The 17,820-nt window shown below is 41.5% G+C and overlaps 1 protein-coding gene across 2 annotated transcripts in view; it reads left to right on the forward strand.

Annotated features, from left to right (window-relative positions):
• The first annotated feature begins 10,225 nt into the window (after positions 1-10,225).
• Positions 10,226-17,820, forward strand: part of jag1b (jagged canonical Notch ligand 1b) — a 35,709-nt gene continuing 28,114 nt past the window's right edge. The window contains exons 1-2 of one of the 2 annotated variants that reach the window (XM_089011837.1): positions 10,226-10,562; positions 10,778-11,083. In XM_089011837.1, coding sequence (XP_088867963.1) covers positions 10,506-10,562; positions 10,778-11,083 — 363 coding nt within the window. In that variant the 5' untranslated portion in view covers positions 10,226-10,505. The remainder of the gene's footprint in view (positions 10,563-10,777; positions 11,084-17,820) is intronic. The other variant, XM_089011835.1, reaches the window with a different exon arrangement.

A 17,820-nucleotide genomic window follows, 5' to 3' on the forward strand; every position in this document is an offset into this window, starting at 1 on the left:
GAATGCCAACATTCACTGGTCATTTACATCATGCACCAGAGCCTTACACAAACTGCCTGACCACAATGAGGATGGAAATGGCCTCATTAGTTTAATATTAACAGGTAGGTGATACGCTTGAGTGAAGTGGATTCTCAGCTTTGGCTTGTTTCTTGTGAATTAGTTTTATTTTTTATTTTTTGCCGCATTTTTCATGTTTGGGATGGTTCCGCTTCTCTGTCACACAAACACAACATTGTCTGAGTCTTGGTTGATAATTTGATTGCCTGTGTGATGACTCAGTAAATCTGTTTAAAATGTACCCAATTTGTTTCACAGTAACAGTCGACATTATTCTGACATACTGAGTCCACATTTTTTAATGACATTAAGTTCATTTTTCTGCGACTCTTATCAGACGCAAAAAGACATGACATTATAAACGCTCGCATAATCTATGCGATGAAATACAAGTGCTAAGCAATTCAGTTTTGGCATTCGGATTGATGGCACAGAATTATACGTTGAAAGTTTACTGTTATTAGAAGGACTGCAGCTCTCAGTACGATGTCAGTGAAGACTCCTACGAACTGCAACCACACTAATAAATGCTGGTAGTAATGTAATGTTATGGCTTGTTGTGTATGATGGCAATACAGGCACTTTCCCCTGTGCCATTATGGCTTTCTATCTGCAACATTCCCCAAGAATAACACCAGTTTGGCCCGCTCACTCAACACCGAGATGATTGGATATGAAAACGCATTTCTGCAAGCAAATTCCTGTTGTATCTCATAACTTATTCTCAGTCGGTAAGCCCACTTTCTATCTATGTGTGGGAGAACTAGCAAATCTTATTTACTTGAGGGAAAAGTGAAATGCATTGATCCCGCGATATTCAAAGTGACAGGCCCATTTGGAAGCAATCTTGATACGTGTCATGGAAAAACCATGACGTCATGCTGCAGAGGATGTCAGAGGTCACCAGCATTAATATTTTCCTTGGAGGCTGGCAGTGATGGTATAGGTGACAGGGTTTGAGTGCGTGTTCTAGTTGCTCCCCAAAAACCATTGGCCACACAGTTGAGTTTGAAGAAGGAAGACATTTTTTTTGTTCTTGTTTTGTCCTTTGTAACCTGAGTTCAATGTGTTGACATGGGGCTACGTTATCCGCAGTGAACTGTTACCAACAATCGGGGACAAAAGAGAGGAAGACTTTTATCAGTGTCACCTCCTCCGAATAGGAAGTTTGGGTAATTGACTGTAGTCACGTTAAATCAATATCCTGTTTGAAGAGAGCACTGTTTTCATCCACTGAACCTTAGAGTAACATGATGGCTCATCGCACTGAGATAGTGGGATTCCTTTAATCACATCGCTTGTAATGGCTGTATCCTCCCATCTGAAATATTGTCACATTTACCTAATGGATTTTGTCTTGTACACGAATGGATAAATACGCACAGACACACACACGCACACTCACACACACATACAAACACACATACACGCAGTATGCAAGGTTTTTTTTCTCAATCACATGATCACACGGTCTTAGTGAATGAAGCGTTGTTGGCAACTTGGAATTGATTCCCATGATTGGTAGACAGGGATAATGCAATTTGGAAACCCCGGCCAGGCGAGGTCCCTGCTTCCAAAACAGTTTCAAACTCATCTAACCTTTAAAGTTGAAGGCAGTGTGAAACGTTATTCATTTTTTAAGTCATATTTCATCCAAGCTATTACTTGGGGAGATGATACAATGTTGATTAAGTCAAGTCAGGTCAGGTTAAATAAAGCTTTATTGTTAGATGTGCTCAATGTGCAACAAAGCAGCACACATGAAATTACTTTCCTCTCAACCGCAGTGCAAACATGCCGTGCATTGAATCACGGAGAGCTAAAATAAGGGCAGGAAAACCACACTGCATAAAAAAGATATAAGGACATAAATATATCTATGTAAACAAATAAAACAAAAAATAGCCATCAACAGACAACCAAGTGTACTTGTGATTATTGTAGGTTCAAGTGAGGTAGTAAATTGATGAAATCAGAATTAGAATCAGAATCATCTTTACTGGCAGAGTATGTAGAAGACTCAAGGAATTTGTATGCAGTAGAACACGCTAGTATCATCAGCATGAGTATCATCATAAAAAAGACATGACAAATAAGTATGGAGGGCACTAATAACGTCTACTGTAATCTAATTAAATTCCGTCATGTAAGTAGTACCCCCCAGGAACAACTGGGTTGTGCAAAAAAACAGGCACTATACAGTTATATTTTAGTTACTGTTTAGACAGACGGCTAGGGGGTAGAAGCTGTTTAAATGGATGGATTTGGTGAGCATGGATTGGTAGCGCCTGCCCGAGAGGAGTAGCTGGAAAAGGTGGTGAGCAGGTGCGGAGGGTCCAGTAGGATTTTTCGTGCCGTTGTCTTGATTCTTGCAGTGTACAAATCCTCGAGAGTGGGTAGGGCAGTGCCAATTATTTTTTCCGCCATCCTAACTCTGTTGAAGTCGGATTTTGTCCAGTTTTGTGGCAGCCCCGAACCAAACAGTGATGGAAGAACACAGGATTGATTTGATGACTGCCATGTAGAAATGGCACACCCAAAACAGACTTAACCAAAATAAAATATTTTACCTAACAATGGGCTCCTTGTTTCCTATTCGTATAAGGTAAACTAAACACTTTATTTTATGTTTGTAGAGCAGAAAAACAAATCCACAATCAACATCCCTTCTGAAGAATTTGTCTTCTTTTACCCCGACGGCTTTTCTTCAAACGTTCGAGTAGAATCACATGGCGGTGGAGGGTTGGCGAGGTGGAGGGCCAGACATAAACTACGTCCAATCAAAGACTCGTGCAGAATTCGAGCCTAGGGGCAATTGTAGCTTTGCACTGCAAAATGAAAGATGAGCCACAGTCATACCTCATGCGTATGATCTTGCTATGCTTTGCCTCAACTATGATATTTCATTGATATTAAATAATTGAATTGTATTGAATTATTGATCGAATTGAAATAACATATTTTTGGGTTAAGTTTTATATGTCCCAGCATGGACCGCACACTGTTTCCTTTAGGGGGGGGAGGTGGAGTCGGTGACTGCTGACAGTAGTTGCAAGACCTGTTGTGACTAAATATTACTTCACATGTAAGGCGCACCTGCATATAAGGTGCAGGGTCATCTTTTGAGGAAATGAAGGCTTTAGGGTGTGCTTATACACTGGAAAATACGGTACCCTTCCAAAAAGTTCTAAAAAGAGATTTTGGAAATGTATTTATGTGCGTTTCATCCATTCCTGTTACTATTTGGTACTCAAACAAGGTACTCAATGATTACATCACTGGGTTTTAGCTTTGGTTGTTTGGAAGAGCAAGAGGTTAGTTTCTTAACCGCCGTTGTCATTTGAAAATTCTTATAAGAGATTTTTATTAATGCTGCGTCAAAGTCTCATTATACTTCGCCAGTTTCACTTTACCGCAAGACATCACAAAATTATGCACCCAGAGGTAACGCCTTTTTTGGATTTTCGTGACAAGTACTGCCACACGTCTAACATAAGTCCTCCTCTTCGCTAATATATTAGCTACGGAGAACATGCCCTTGTTGTGAATCATGTGGGCTTGGATGTAGGATCAGGGCGCTGCCCATTATTATCCTGTATTAGTACTGGAATCTCAGTATTGGGGTGCATAGATAAGAGATTCTCAATGCAATCTGGTATAATCCATTATTTTTGTTGGCTGACCAATATCTGATCCATCAGTTATGGACAGTGACTATGAGTACTATGAGCCTATGAGACAGTGACTATGAGACTATGAGTAAACTAATCTAGTTAATTGGAAACAGTTTAAGGTGAGCGTGACATTTGGATTAGTGTGCTATTTTTTGGTGTGTGTGTGTAGTTTTTATGTGTTATTATCAGTACCATTTTCCTCAAAATGCCCTGGGTAAAATAAAAAAGTATTTTCCCAAAAAGTCTTTTGTCTGGCATTTGATCTGCAAGAACGGCCTTGTTTTTAAGGACTATTGTACCACTTTTTTATTTGCATGGGTTCCAGTATAATTGCCTTCATTTTTAACAGTAATTTTCTTTAAATATCATTATTGTTTGTGGCTATTTTGTTCTGCTCTGGTGTTGGCCATGTGTTTTGTAAAACCTTTTGACTTAGCCATACTTACATAAATGCCAACCGTTTGGGAACATAATGTTTGATTTGTTTCTCAGCAGGAAGGATCACAGTTTGTTTTCTCCAGAGCCGCACCTCTTCGTTATCATCATTACCCGCCTACTTAAGAACTGCAATTGTTATGTTCCCGTAATGTTATTTCATTCCTATTGCTTTAATCTTGTTTTGATTCTTGTAGTCATGTATTTTATTTCTGTGTTTTGTTGCTATTTTGAGTTACGGCCGTGCACAGACCGCAGTCGCCACCCATTTCTGTTCCACCAATCTTGCGGGAAATGCACATCTTGCGAGTTCTGCATGCGGTCCACGTCCTGCGATCCATGTACAACTTACGGGCAACACCCGTTCCTTCTTCGGTACCGAACAAGGTGCGCCGCCACCCATCCCATTTCTGGTGACGTACCTTCTTGTCATGATCTGGTTGGCGACCAACGAGGGGCGCTGTCGGCCCCGCCTGCACCTGCACAGGTGCTGGTCGTCCCGATCAGATTGGCGACCAACGGGTAGCGACGTCAGCCCTGCCGGCAGCCTCGCAGGTGCTGGTCGTTATAATCACTGTCACTTAAAAGGACACCCGGCACGACCATCCGGTGTCGGTTCATTGTTTGCTGCTTGTTTTCTGCATGCATTGTGTATGTGTTTGTTTAACCTTGGCGGACTTTTACTTTTGGTCTTCTTTTGCTACTTTGTATTTTTTCCATTCAGATGATTTTGATGTTTTACATTTTGTTCCTGCTGACTTTATTTACGACAATTTGTCAAACAACCTCCTGCTCCCTCCTGCCTGCTTTTTGGGATCCACACCTGCCATCACCACCTCGCAAACCGTGACACTTCAACGGCCAACGCTAGTTGACTTTTGGGTGTCTGGACATTCGGTGAAACATGGATACTCTTTTTGTTTGTTTCCGATTAAACAGGACTGGAGGGTGTTACCTCCAGCGCCGCACCTGTTCATTATCATTATTAAATGCCCGCTGAAGTGCCACACCGACCACTTTCGGTCAGATTATTGGGTTACTGGCATATTGTTTTCCTTTCTTTTGCTGTCATGTTTTGTTTCTTGTAATTATATGTTTTATTTCCAAGTGTTATGTTGCTACCTTGAATTTTTGGTCTTTTTGGGACTAAGTTGTTCGTTGTTGCTTTCGATTTAGTTTTTCCTGTTTTCTCAGCATTTCATGTTAGTTCATCATTTGACTGTGTTACAAAGTTTGTGCATTTATGCATCACCAAATGATTGGCAAAGATTGGATACTGTGCTTCGAACCAGTGATTTGTGATTGGAATTGTTCACACATCACGTAAAGTACGCACCATAGTTTAGCTTGAAAGACTGATATCCCAGTATGCTCATTTTATTGTGGGGAAAATGGCTAACTGTGGTATTATGCAGCCCTGATCAAATTTTAAAGACAGAATGTGGTGAACATTTGGTGAACATATTGTTCAATGTTGGGGAGGGGGAACATTCTCTTGACTACCTAATCCACCAAACTTTTGTTCAATTTCCGAGTCTGAATTCAGAAGGGCTTCAGTGCCTGGCATGGCGACGGGACGGATTGCAAAAGGCTGAGGTAATTGGATTGGAATACGCCATTGAGTGTCAGACAACAAAGGACATCCATCTCCCTCGTGGTTGTTCAGCTCTTTTGTTGGTGGCTGGAATGCATTTGCTCATTCACACTCCTCTTCCAAGCACAGCAAGGACAGAAGGATGGGAGAGGGCCACCAGGATGGGCTCCGTGTGGTGGTCTCTCCTGCGTGGCCTGGGCCACAGTGCCTGTGTGAGGATGCGTGAACCGCGGCTCCCCTCACCCCGCCATCCCAAAGCCCAGGGGTCATTTGTGTGATCATTACCATAATCACATTAAGGCTGCAGGAGATTAGCACCATGGCCTCAGAGGAGAAACCCTGCTTCAACCATGCTTAACAGAACATCGAAAACGCTGCTTGGCTACTATAATGGCAGTCGATGGAACCCGGGGAAAGAAAATGGAGCAAGGATCATTATAATAATCAAAATTTTAAAACGACAACATTTTTTGCACATCCTTCCTTTTCTTTTCTGTGATCTACAAAAACATGTCAAATCATTCCCACATAAGAATCAGCTCTGTGCAGGTCATGGGACCGTAACAAACACACGCACACACATTCGAGACTTAAATTTGCCTTTTGTCATCAATGGGGGAAAGAAATCCCCTCGGGTTAAAAACTTCTCCAATTAACCCTAATTACCCAGACGGAGTGTTTCAATGAGGCCTGTAACCTGAGATGTCTATCAGCTCAGGCGGGCGGTGAGGAAGCGATATCTTTCATCTTGAAGTTCAACCACAGGAAATGTGGCATTTAGATATTGACAGCAGTGATTTAAAATGATGGAATGAGCTGCCTTTTGAATTCACTTAGGTTTCACTAAACATATGATATGACTCATAAAAAAAACAACATATTTTTCAATTCCTGCAAATCGTTGTGAAAGACAAGATTTTAATTTTTTTGCATTGGTAACTTGTTTATGAAACCTTCAGCTTTTGGGCATGAGTTTTCGAGTGTATGACAACGGATCACATTTTTCATTTTTGGAAATGCTTTCACTTAGCGGAAGAGGAATACAACAACATTACACAACAGGTTATAACAATCTTAATGTTTTGCATTGCTTAACTTAAGAAAAATGTTTGTATTTATTTTGTCAAAGTATTGAAAGAAATAAAAACAACAACAATAATGCAAGGAATTGCATTGCAACATACATGCAAATAAAATTGTGCCTAGTAGGATCTACAATATGAACTTGCCGATAAAGCGCCGGTCAGACCTCTGGCAATGTTATTCCCTTTCACAAGGTTTGTTACAGCTTCAGCTGTTCTTAAAGCGCTATATAAACCAATATGTATGTATTGCATTGCATTTTGGACATCTGCCCCAATTTCGAGCTCAGATAACTCCAGACCCATACAACTTTTTTTTACTGATAAAATATAATAGTATCAGGTTTCTAACGTTGTATTGAGTGTTTATGTAGTCCTTAAACTCAATATTTTGTGGGTCCTGCAATTTGAGTGAAAATGACAAAAACCCTACCACTGGAGTGGTATGGTATAATTACAGTAAAGTCTCGTTATATCGATATCAGATATATCGATAGTCCCGGTTATATCGATATTTTTTCGGACTCCCTTGAATATCGATATAACGAGACTTTACTGTATATGGTATAATTTATCAAAAAAATGCCTCAGTGCATTACTGCGTGCATTAATCACACAATGTGCTTGTCTGTGACTGTAATGTTTCCTTGAGAGCTTTGAAAGGCGCTTGAAAATAAAATTTATTATTATTATTATTATTATTATTATTATTATTATTAATGTGATTCTGGGAATGGTTCAGAGGTTCTGTGGGAGAAATGTACAACAGATATATGTGACTCCCTCCTAAAGAGCAGTAAAGTGTGATGGTGAAACTCTACATGGTTACTGATTGATACAGTCCTGCATAGCTCCCAAATGCATTTCCGTTTTTTGTGACCCATTGACTGACCTGTGTAATTGCCTCACACAAATCACTAACCACAGAGTGAGTGGGGGGTGTTGTTCCCATCTTCTTGTCTGCACGACCCTTTCCAAAAGATATCTATATATTCCGCTCATTCTTTTTCTACTAAACAATGGTAAATGCCTCCAATTTTCTGCTGTAAAAGTATTCCACAATGTTTGGACCGTGAAACAAACAATGAACATTCCCACCCAGCATGTTTTTTTTTGCAAGAATGTGGTGTCTTGTTGATGCCATTTATGGAATCCAATCCATTTTCTCCAAGGACTGGAATACACACAGATGGAAGGGATGATCTTCATTTGTCAGAAAAACTTTCACACAGCCACCGACCTTGATGCTGATTGCTTTTGCAATGTAGGTCATTTTGGTTACAAAGTGTATATGGGCCACCCTGAAAAAGCAAAATACACAAGAAGATTATAGTCGTAAAAATAAAATTATATATTTCAGAAATGTTGTTGATTTAAATAATAACTTAATGAGAATTTACCCAGATACTTGTTATATTGGTACACCCGTATCAGATTATCACTACCAAGACCTTGAAGTAATTGTGTACATTTTTTGTTTTGTGTATGATCTGGTCTGTTCTCGCCGTGCCCCTTTGGGTTTTCTCTGGAGACTCCAGTTTCCTCCCCTATTCCAAAACATGCATGGCAGACTGATTGAACACTGTAAAACAGGCATGTCGAACTCCGGGCATGGGGGGGGGGGGGGGCACTGTACTGCTTGTTTTCAGATGATCAGCTCATCAACGAGCTCTGAAGCGGCATGAGAACCGTCCTGATTATTTGAATCAGGTGTGTTGTTGTTTGTCTCTGTGTGCCCTACAATTGGCTGTCAACCGGTTTGGGGTGTCAACCAAAACCCCCTGTGAGGATAAAACAGTTTGGAAAATGAATGGATGGATTAATGTGCCTGAAACTATGTAATATCATGCAAATGATTTGTTGTTGGTAAATACATGAAATTGCACGGCATTGTTATGATTTTGGAAAAAAATGGCCAGGAGATACTCACTAGTTACTGAGTACTTAATTAATTTTTCAGCTCATACTCTTACCATACCTGTCAACGTATACGTTTTCCCCGTTTTTATACGTTATACTTCAACTTTTGTACGGATTTTTTTTTGTGTGTTTGTGAACCGATTGTACAAAAAACGTTTTGGCTCAAATCCAGTTCTTCCCAACTGCTGGTAGCCAACGACAATGCTTCCGCCGATCGCTAGTATTGTCATGGCAAACTAGCAAAAGTAATCCTCTATCGTATACAGTCAAACTTCGGTTTTCAAATGTCGCGGTTTTTGTCCTATTCAGTTTTCAACCAAAAATGTCATGTTTTTATGCCCTGGTATACAACTGAAATTCGGTTCTCAAACAAACTGAGCGCACCGGATGATCCACTCAACTACCCTCCGCTTCGTTATACGTAAGTTCCTTACACATCACGTCCTGGTGTCATTCCAATGTTAATGTTGATGATAAAATTGATGAAAATAAAACATTACAGTTTTCTTATAGTATTTTACAAATAATCTGCTCTATTATTACATGTTTATCCAGTTTATGCTGTAAAGTAGTTAAAAAGTTGTTTTCTAAACTTGGAACAGATTTTTTTTTAAATATTGATTATAATGGAAAGTGCTGTTTCAGATTATAGTCATAAACTGAGGTATCACTGTATTTTGTTTTATCGCTGCGTACGGTCGGATTGATAAAAGCATATCGTGCGCATGTGCGGTGAACTGTCTGAATTTCTGTTTGTTAGCGTTGTTTTTATAATTTAAAATAATGTACGACATACTACAACTTTTATACGGGAATTTTAATCATTTATAAGGGCATCTATTGTAATAATATGAGCAAATCGTATTTGCGAGTTTAGGTCGTTTGCTCGTGCCTCTTGTGGACTCTCATACGACTGACTCGAAGCTGCGCATGCTCCGTTTGGTCGATAGCCAGGCATCGCTAGTCGATTTGCTCTTATTATGACAGCTATTAGCCAAGGTTGACAGGTATGTCTTACAGTCGTTGTTTGGATGATAACTTCAATTTAACGTCTATTATGTTATTAACTAAGAGCAGTCGGGTAGATTTTGGCTGCAGCGCACACCTCTGATGATTAAAAACGCACCATTGTGGCAGGGTCTTGGTTTCCAAAAGCCAACCTTGACGGTTTGCAATTTATTCGCCGCAAAGGCGATGGGCGGGCCTAGCATGTTGCTCATGAATATGGTGAGGTGGAGGAAGGTCCGTGTAATGCACACACACACACACACACACACACACACACACACACACACACACACACACACACACACACACACACACACACACACACACACACACACACACACACACACACACACACACACGCGCGCGCGCGCACACACACACACACGCACACGTATACACGCGCACACGCACACAGACACTCCCTCTCGCTTGAACTTGTTCCTCTCACCACCTTTCAGTCAAGTCAGTCAGTGCGTCAGTCGGGTAGTCAGCAAACGCGCACCGCTGCATGGCTTGTATTTGCGCCAACTTTCCTCACTAACAAGTGGAATCTTGTCTCATCCGACGAGGAAGGACACATCACGGAACACGACGAGGGAAGAGGAATCCGGTGCTCGCCTTGAATCGTGACGTGTTCCTGGCGTGTCGTGCATGTTTAAATCGGAGCGCCGAGGTGCCGAGTGTCGGCCAGACGAATAGTTCAAGCAGCAGCGGCCACCTTAGTCCGCAGGCATGACTGGGAGACGGGTCGCCGTCCTTGCTGCCTTTCTACTCCCTTTTCTCCTAAAGGTACATCAGTGTGGATCTCCTTGTTTTGGTGGGGAGGCACGTTTGCATGGAAAGGGTCACGCGGTTCAAACTGGGTCCATTATATTTCGATTGTCGCTTTAATGTAGCCATGCTAGCATAACATACAGCGTGCGGTCAAAAAGTTGGAAAAACAACACGTAACCTTTGATTGTTTTCTAGCAGTCTCTAATATGGCGCTGTTCTGTTGTCAACAGGTGTCAGATGGATCGGGACAGTTCGAGTTGCAAATCTTGTCCACTCACAACGTGAACGGAGAGTTGTTGAGCGGCGCGTGCTGCCGCGGCACACGGAGCACGGCGGACACTAAATGCGCACGGGGAGAGTGCCGTACCTTTTTTAAAGTTTGCCTCAAGGAATACCAATCCAGGGTCTCGGCAGCCGGGCCGTGCAGTTTCGGAATGGGATCTACGCCTGTCCTCGGAGGGAATAACTTTTCTTTTCGGAGCTCGGTCAAGAATGACAAGGCCAGGATAGTTTTGCCCTTCAGCTTCGCCTGGCCGGTGAGTTGAAGGGGGTAATAAACTATGGCTGGTGGGGGGACGGGGGGGGGGGTACTGTTTACAAGGCAATTGTCTATAATTACTGTCTGTCAATCACTTGCTTCTCAAGAAAGCACAACAATGCGAGTGTGGTGAGGAAGGACCCCCTGGTCCCATTATCTGCAGCAATTAACCAGGTGCAGCGGTATTTTTCTCCAGGCCTGAGGCTGACAGCGTGCTGCATGGAGTATCATTTTAAAAACCCATAAATTATTATTTCTGGCTAATGGTGGCGTGTCTTAAAAATACTAAGTTCTTCTTTCACTTGATTTAAAGGACGAATAAAGGTGCTGTCATTTAAGGCTGCTTATAATTATTTCTTGCAAAAAATGATAATGAGGCTTAGAAGTGGCCCCATTGTCAGATCGTAATATGTTTTAGAAGAATCAGAAAACCTTTCATAGTCCCACAATGGGGACATTTGCAATTGCATTCTCTGATAGTGCTCATGTGGTGTGTCTCATCCTTTGAGACAAGGCTCAACTTTGCATTTGAAGAAGTCCAAACCAATTAACAAGAAATGTCATATCAAAGTCAAAACACAGGTTATGTATTCTGCCATCTAGTGGGAGAGAATTCAAGTGTTTTCTCTGTCACTGTGTCACTGGCATCGGTAGATGAAGAAACATTGATGATTTTGAGGATATACATTTCTGACGAATTCAGTTAATTTCCCGTGGATGACATGCTAATCGGAAATCACATGTATTCACGTATAGTACAGATTAACAAAGTAAAAAAAATGCTAGTCGCTATTAATAAACAGCAATGTGTAACCAACACTTTCTTTGTCTGGTAGTTTGGCCGCAGGACATCATTTCTCAGCAATCATATGCAATTTGTAGTTAAAAGAACAACATTGGTTTTCCAATGCCGTGTCGATCATCTGCCTCCCTGGAAGCTGGTCATGTTCAAAACAGTAAAACCTCAATTCCTGGTTTCCTCAAGTATCAGCTCTTTCTCACAGTTCGGCCTGTGGGAATGTTGTAGCTTTGTGCAAGATGATTTGCCATGCTGGAGTGCATTTGAATGTTGACTGCACAGACTGACTGGCCCCACAGCCTGGCCCGCAAACAACTGACGACACACACACATACCCGGCCTGATGGGTAAAATAACTAGTGGATATGTGTATGTGTCCAATTACATCAAAACTATTTTTGCCGCAATGAAAATGTTTTTTTTTGTGTGTTTTAGTTTTTTGCCTTTTTTAGCCCACGAAGTTGTGAGTGAAATGGAAGATGGTGTGGTTAGCTTTCACATGCTTTTTCTTTAATGCCCGTTTCAGCAGTCATTTATTACTTAAAGGCAGAAAGCGAAACTTTTTCTCTGACCTAATAGTCAGTTCAACAATGCTTTCAGCAGGGTTATGTACTATTCGATTCCTCTCTGCGCCTCACACATTTTTCTTCCTAATCCTTTCGCCTTCATTTTGGCCTAGTACCCTTTCACTGAATTTGTCAGATAGATGACACGCACTACCACCAAGTACTAAAACCTCAAAGTGACTTATCTTCAAGTTGAATCTCTCTCTTGATCTTGAAGAGGCAGTCCTGTTTTTTTCCTCCAGATTGTTTTAATGGAAAGTCTAGGATGATTGAGTTATCATTCATCTTTTATGTTAATCTGGATAAGTATGGCTGATTAAAAACAACATGAAGTAGTTAATGGTAAATTTTAGTGGCCGTAGTGACATTTCTTTATTCCAAGTGGGGAATCCCAATGGTAAAAAAAAATGTCAGTCTCTGTTCAGGCTCCTTTTATGGAAACGATGATGGAAGGGCATCTGAGTTCTTGTATGAGAGGTTGTTATTTAACTCCCATTCATGAATTTATCCGGGAATTCAAAATAGGACGTAGAGCGCCATTTCCAAATTTGTTCGGGTTTTGTTTTTTCATGCTTGGGTGCCGATAAAGCGCTGGCCATGGCCTCTGGCAATGTTTTTTTCTTTCCACAAGGGGCAGCATTTCCTATGTTAACGCTTTGTTCCAGCTTCAGCTGTTGTTAAAGGGCTATATAAACCAATATATATGTATTGCATTGTATTTTGGACAGCCACCGTCATTTCAAGCTCATATAACTTCGGACTCATATAATTTAGGAATTAACTGTTTTTTTCTGATGAAAGAAGAGGGTCTAAGGTCTCTCCCACTGTATTGAATGTTTATGTAGCCCTAAAACTCAATATTCTGTGGGTCTTGGAATTCAAGTGACAATGACAAAACCCCAGGCACTGCAGTGGACACATTTTTGCACATCTGGAAGTGAATGAGTTAATTGGTGGAGCATTGAAACGTTCCTGAAGAAAGGCAACATTCCGAGCGATCGTTTTGGTTCTTTATTTAAATTGAGGCCATAAATGGTTTGAATTGCAGCGTTCTTCTTATTCGAATAAAAGTCTTCTGGGAATAGATGCATTTTTCTGTAGGAACCATTCAAAAGACAAGCGAGTGGTCGCTTCTCTCACCCATCACTGGGAATAAAATGCTTTATCCCAATGCACATCAACAGTTGCCAGCCAAGGTATGATCTCACGTTTTTCATCAGTTGATTGGCTGCTGTGAACGGATAGCAGCGTGCTGCAATCTGCTCGTAGGGAACCTCGGGTTCATGAAGGGTGCCCCTCCACCCCTTCATTTTCTCCCAGAGCTGCCTGAAGTTGGCCTCTTGTCCGAGCAGGGTCTTTGTTTAAGTCACGCTTGGTTGGACCCCAGGCATTTCATCACTTTAACCTCGCCACCCACAGCAACTGCTGCACTTAATGAGGCTGCACACATGTGCTTAGATCAGGTGGGGTGAGAGCCAAGCATCCAGTTGCATGCCATCGGCCGGACGTCTTTCAACGAGAGTTGCCACGTTGCCCGGTGTCGATTCGAGCTTTTTACGCCGTTTCTTCATTCAGCGCGTGAGGCCGGCCAGCCGGATCCTCGCTGCGTGGATGGCTGCGGGACAATGATGTGCCCTCAGTGACTACATTGAGGATTACTGAGCACAATGGCAGCAGTGCGGTTCTAACGCAAGTGCAGGACAAGCAACAGGAAGCAGTTGTAGTGGACTCAGCATTGATCATGTCGGCTCCCAAGCAAACTGGAACCTTTGCGCTCAAATCTCTTCAGCATGTTGGTCCAAGGGATTGATATGCTCATCCCTAGTTTGTATGTTACCCAAATAATCTGATATGTTGCTGCAACACTGTGGAATAAACATTTAGTGCAAACATAGGATATTTTTCATTCTCTCAGGACAGCTTCCAAGACAATACAGTAAAGTCTCGTTATATCGATATTCTCGGGAGTTGGAAAAAATATCGATATATCCGACCCGTTCATAGAAATAGTATCGTAATAAGCAGTACTATCGATATAACCGATATCGATATAACGAGACTTTTCTGTATTACAAAGCTGTTGTTGCGTAATCATGCTTTTCGTTAGTGTTATTCTCTGCTGTATCACAATGTCTCTCAGTCTTGTTTTGGCATTTCGGTGATTGATGAAGTGGGACTAGTCAGTCAATAATGGGCTCAACCTTGAGGGTGACCACCTCTGGCAAGTGAGTGGTTAATGATATGTTTGTTTTCTATAGGCTGCTCCAATGTGGTGCTCAAGTGCAAATGACTTAAGTAGAAGAGTAAAATCTTTCTTTTTGCCTGGCCGTTTATTAAAGCATGCTTTCGGTGTTGTGACAGTTACATCATCGTCACTTTATAGGGTGGCTTTAAGCCGCATGTAAACATGCATAGAAAACAACATGTTTAATTGGGTTCAGCTGTTTTTGTTTCCCTATAAGTCGAATGACCCTCAAAGAGGACCAAGGGCCAATGCTGCTTGTTTTGATTCCACCGTTTGTGTGGCTTTCATGCCTGCTCATGGGTTCAGGGCTGGATGGCCTTTGGAGTCCCTTGTGCAACATTTTTTGTTTTCTTTGGCACAAGGAGAGATTCTTCATTCTCCCGTGCCAGTTAACATACCATGGCAGGATTTTTAGTAAGCTGCTGATTGTACAACATTGACCCCCTCACGCACCCCCAAGTCCTTGTTGTGATGAAAATCTCATTGCATACAACACATTCCTTCTTGCCAGGCCATCAGTGCCATGACTGAGACTGAAATGTAATTTCAAACACTGTTTGTTACTCAATAGTCTCTCTCAGTGGTTTGGTTTCAGGTTAATGCCCCTGAAGTGATCAACTCGGGAAAACCGATCGGTAGAGGAGGTCAATGTGTCTTTGTCACAATTGATTGCACTTCGACTTGTTTAATCTTGGTTTTATTTTGTCATTTGGATGTCAATCAACTACCTTGAGAGGGAATGTCAGCAAGTTCCGAGAACAGCGTTTGTGTTTATGAAAAATGTCCCTTCTTGGTGAGACCGGTGTTATTTTTATGATTTGAACCGGAGTGATCTTGGCTGTTTATGGTTTGTAACTTAATGATAAGATGGCCACACTCGCTCACTTTGCTTGAGAGCATGCACACTGCAGTTCAAAGACAAGCTGTGAGTCAGCTGGGAGTCTGGGAAAAGTGAACCTGGCAATGGCAAGCTGATAACGACTTCGGAGTTACAGGGTGATGGAGTGAGGGCCTGGTCACTATCTTGGTTTCAGCAAACGTTTATTTGGTCTGGAACCACATTAATGGCAAAGCTACTTAAGATTAAGTTCCTGCTGACGTTGTTCACACTGAACCTTGCGCAGGTTTGTGTCCACATTATCATTGCTGTCCAATGGAGAGTATCGCTAGGAAAAAAAATTACAAAGACAAATCGTGAATTTGACTTAAATCGTTCGAACAATAACTCATGTTTGAGACATGCTTCTGTGTAGGCTCTCAGTGATATAGTGGTGGGTGGTCAATGGACGAAAAGATTTCTTTAGCCGTCATCTGTACTTCTTTGAAGGTGCTGGACGTTTTGCTCCTCATCCAAAGAGCTTCGCCAGTGAACTAAAGTTGGGCTCTGCTCTGATAGGTCCCTGCACTAAGATTGGATTGGATTGGATTGGATTTGCCTTTATTAGTCTCGCAGTGGAGAAATGTACATTTCACAGCAGCAAAGTTATGAAAGAAATTAGTAGAAAAGCAAAATACAGGAGCTGCTGGAAAGGCAGTCACTCTCGCGGCGCCGTCTTGAAGTCAAAAAAACACAAAAAACTAAATAACAAATAACATGACAACAGAGAGACATTCATTCTTAAGCACTTTCTGTACCCTCTTTGTTACATAAAGCAGTTCCAGATGAAAGAGGAGAGGATCAAAGCGTCTCTTCACCAGTGGATCAGGGACATCATGGTGGTACATTGGGGGGGTAGACTACTCCCTGGAGCTAATCTGATTACTTCTTTTGGTCTGTCTGATTACCTATAATGTACTGTGCCTGGCTCTGATTGCCCCGTTAGCTCTGGTATCACCTTAGCATGCCTAAGCCTACATGGTAACAAATTCACATCAAGTTGTTTTTCAAATACAAAACCTCACAAAAATGTGACTTGTGTGTTGTTGTTTTTTTTTTGTCTTGAGTGAGAGCTGTTTCTAATGCAAGTTTTGGATCGTCCGGTTAGGTGTTTGGCGCAGGGCGGATGAGTTTATAAGGGCATCTGTTTTTAATTAATAACGTTACCTGGCGACAGCGTATTTCCAACACTCAGTTAGAACCCAATGTTTGATTACATAAACATTTTGGATGCAGTTGTGGCAATATTTAGAGAGTGTGTCTTAACAAATCTTACAGCGATTAGATGAATATGGAACCTAATTTTGCAGGTTTATTTCTTGTTTGTGTAAGGGCCCCGAGGACTTGTATGGGGAAGTGGGATAAATGTATGGTGGCACAGCTCTCTTGCCTCCATGTTGAGGCAAGTCCTTGGACGTGAGAGCAAAGGGTGTGTTGGAGATTGGCCTTATAAAGGAATTTGCCAGTAAACATTAAACATGCACCATGATGACAATCCCTCTTTAGTGTTTTGTTTTGTTTTTTTGGACGGGATTTATGTGTGGGGTGCATTTCCTCCACCCTCGGGGCTAAAAGATTCCGTCTTGGCCTTTGTTGTGATTCGGGAACATGATAGTCCTTCACAACCAGATCCAAAGATTTCTTTCAGAGCTGCCTTAAGATCGAGTAAAGAAAAAAAAACAGCAGACATTCTTGGTTTCACCCATGGCTACGTCAATGGTGATGCTGTAACCGTGATTGATGTTGATGTTTTGGGAGATGAGTGATCTTTGTGGGTTTTCTGTTGATTTGAGTTTTTTTGGTTTTGAAAAAAAGGAGGCTCGCATTGACAAAGCTGTGTCACAATTGTGAACAAAGGGGATACATTTAGGAATGTGGAATAGGATCAGTAAAGTGAATAAGTTCCGTTGTCTAGGCCCCAACACAAATTGTAAAAGTTTCTGGTGTGGCTTGTTGTTTTCTCGATAGGGTTAGTTTATCTTTGATGCTATTCGGGCAAAAGTGCATTGGTGATTGGGGATCAAAAACTTGACATCACCAATAGGAAGTTGAGTGTCATCTAGTCAAACCCCCGCTGAAACTCAATACCTCCAGGCATCATTATCCTGCCTGACGTTAAAACAGAGAGTCAGACTTTTCAACTATTTGTCATATAACAAAATTAAATATTGATCATCATCAATGACTTAAATACCCACCCCTAGTGCCTTCATTTATGAATACATTGTTTGAATAGAAGCATCACTTA

Source organism: Hippocampus bargibanti, linkage group LG13 (assembly GCF_051943395.1).
Source record: "Hippocampus bargibanti isolate YZ-2025 linkage group LG13, ASM5194339v1, whole genome shotgun sequence".
NCBI lineage: Eukaryota > Metazoa > Chordata > Actinopteri > Syngnathiformes > Syngnathidae > Hippocampus > Hippocampus bargibanti.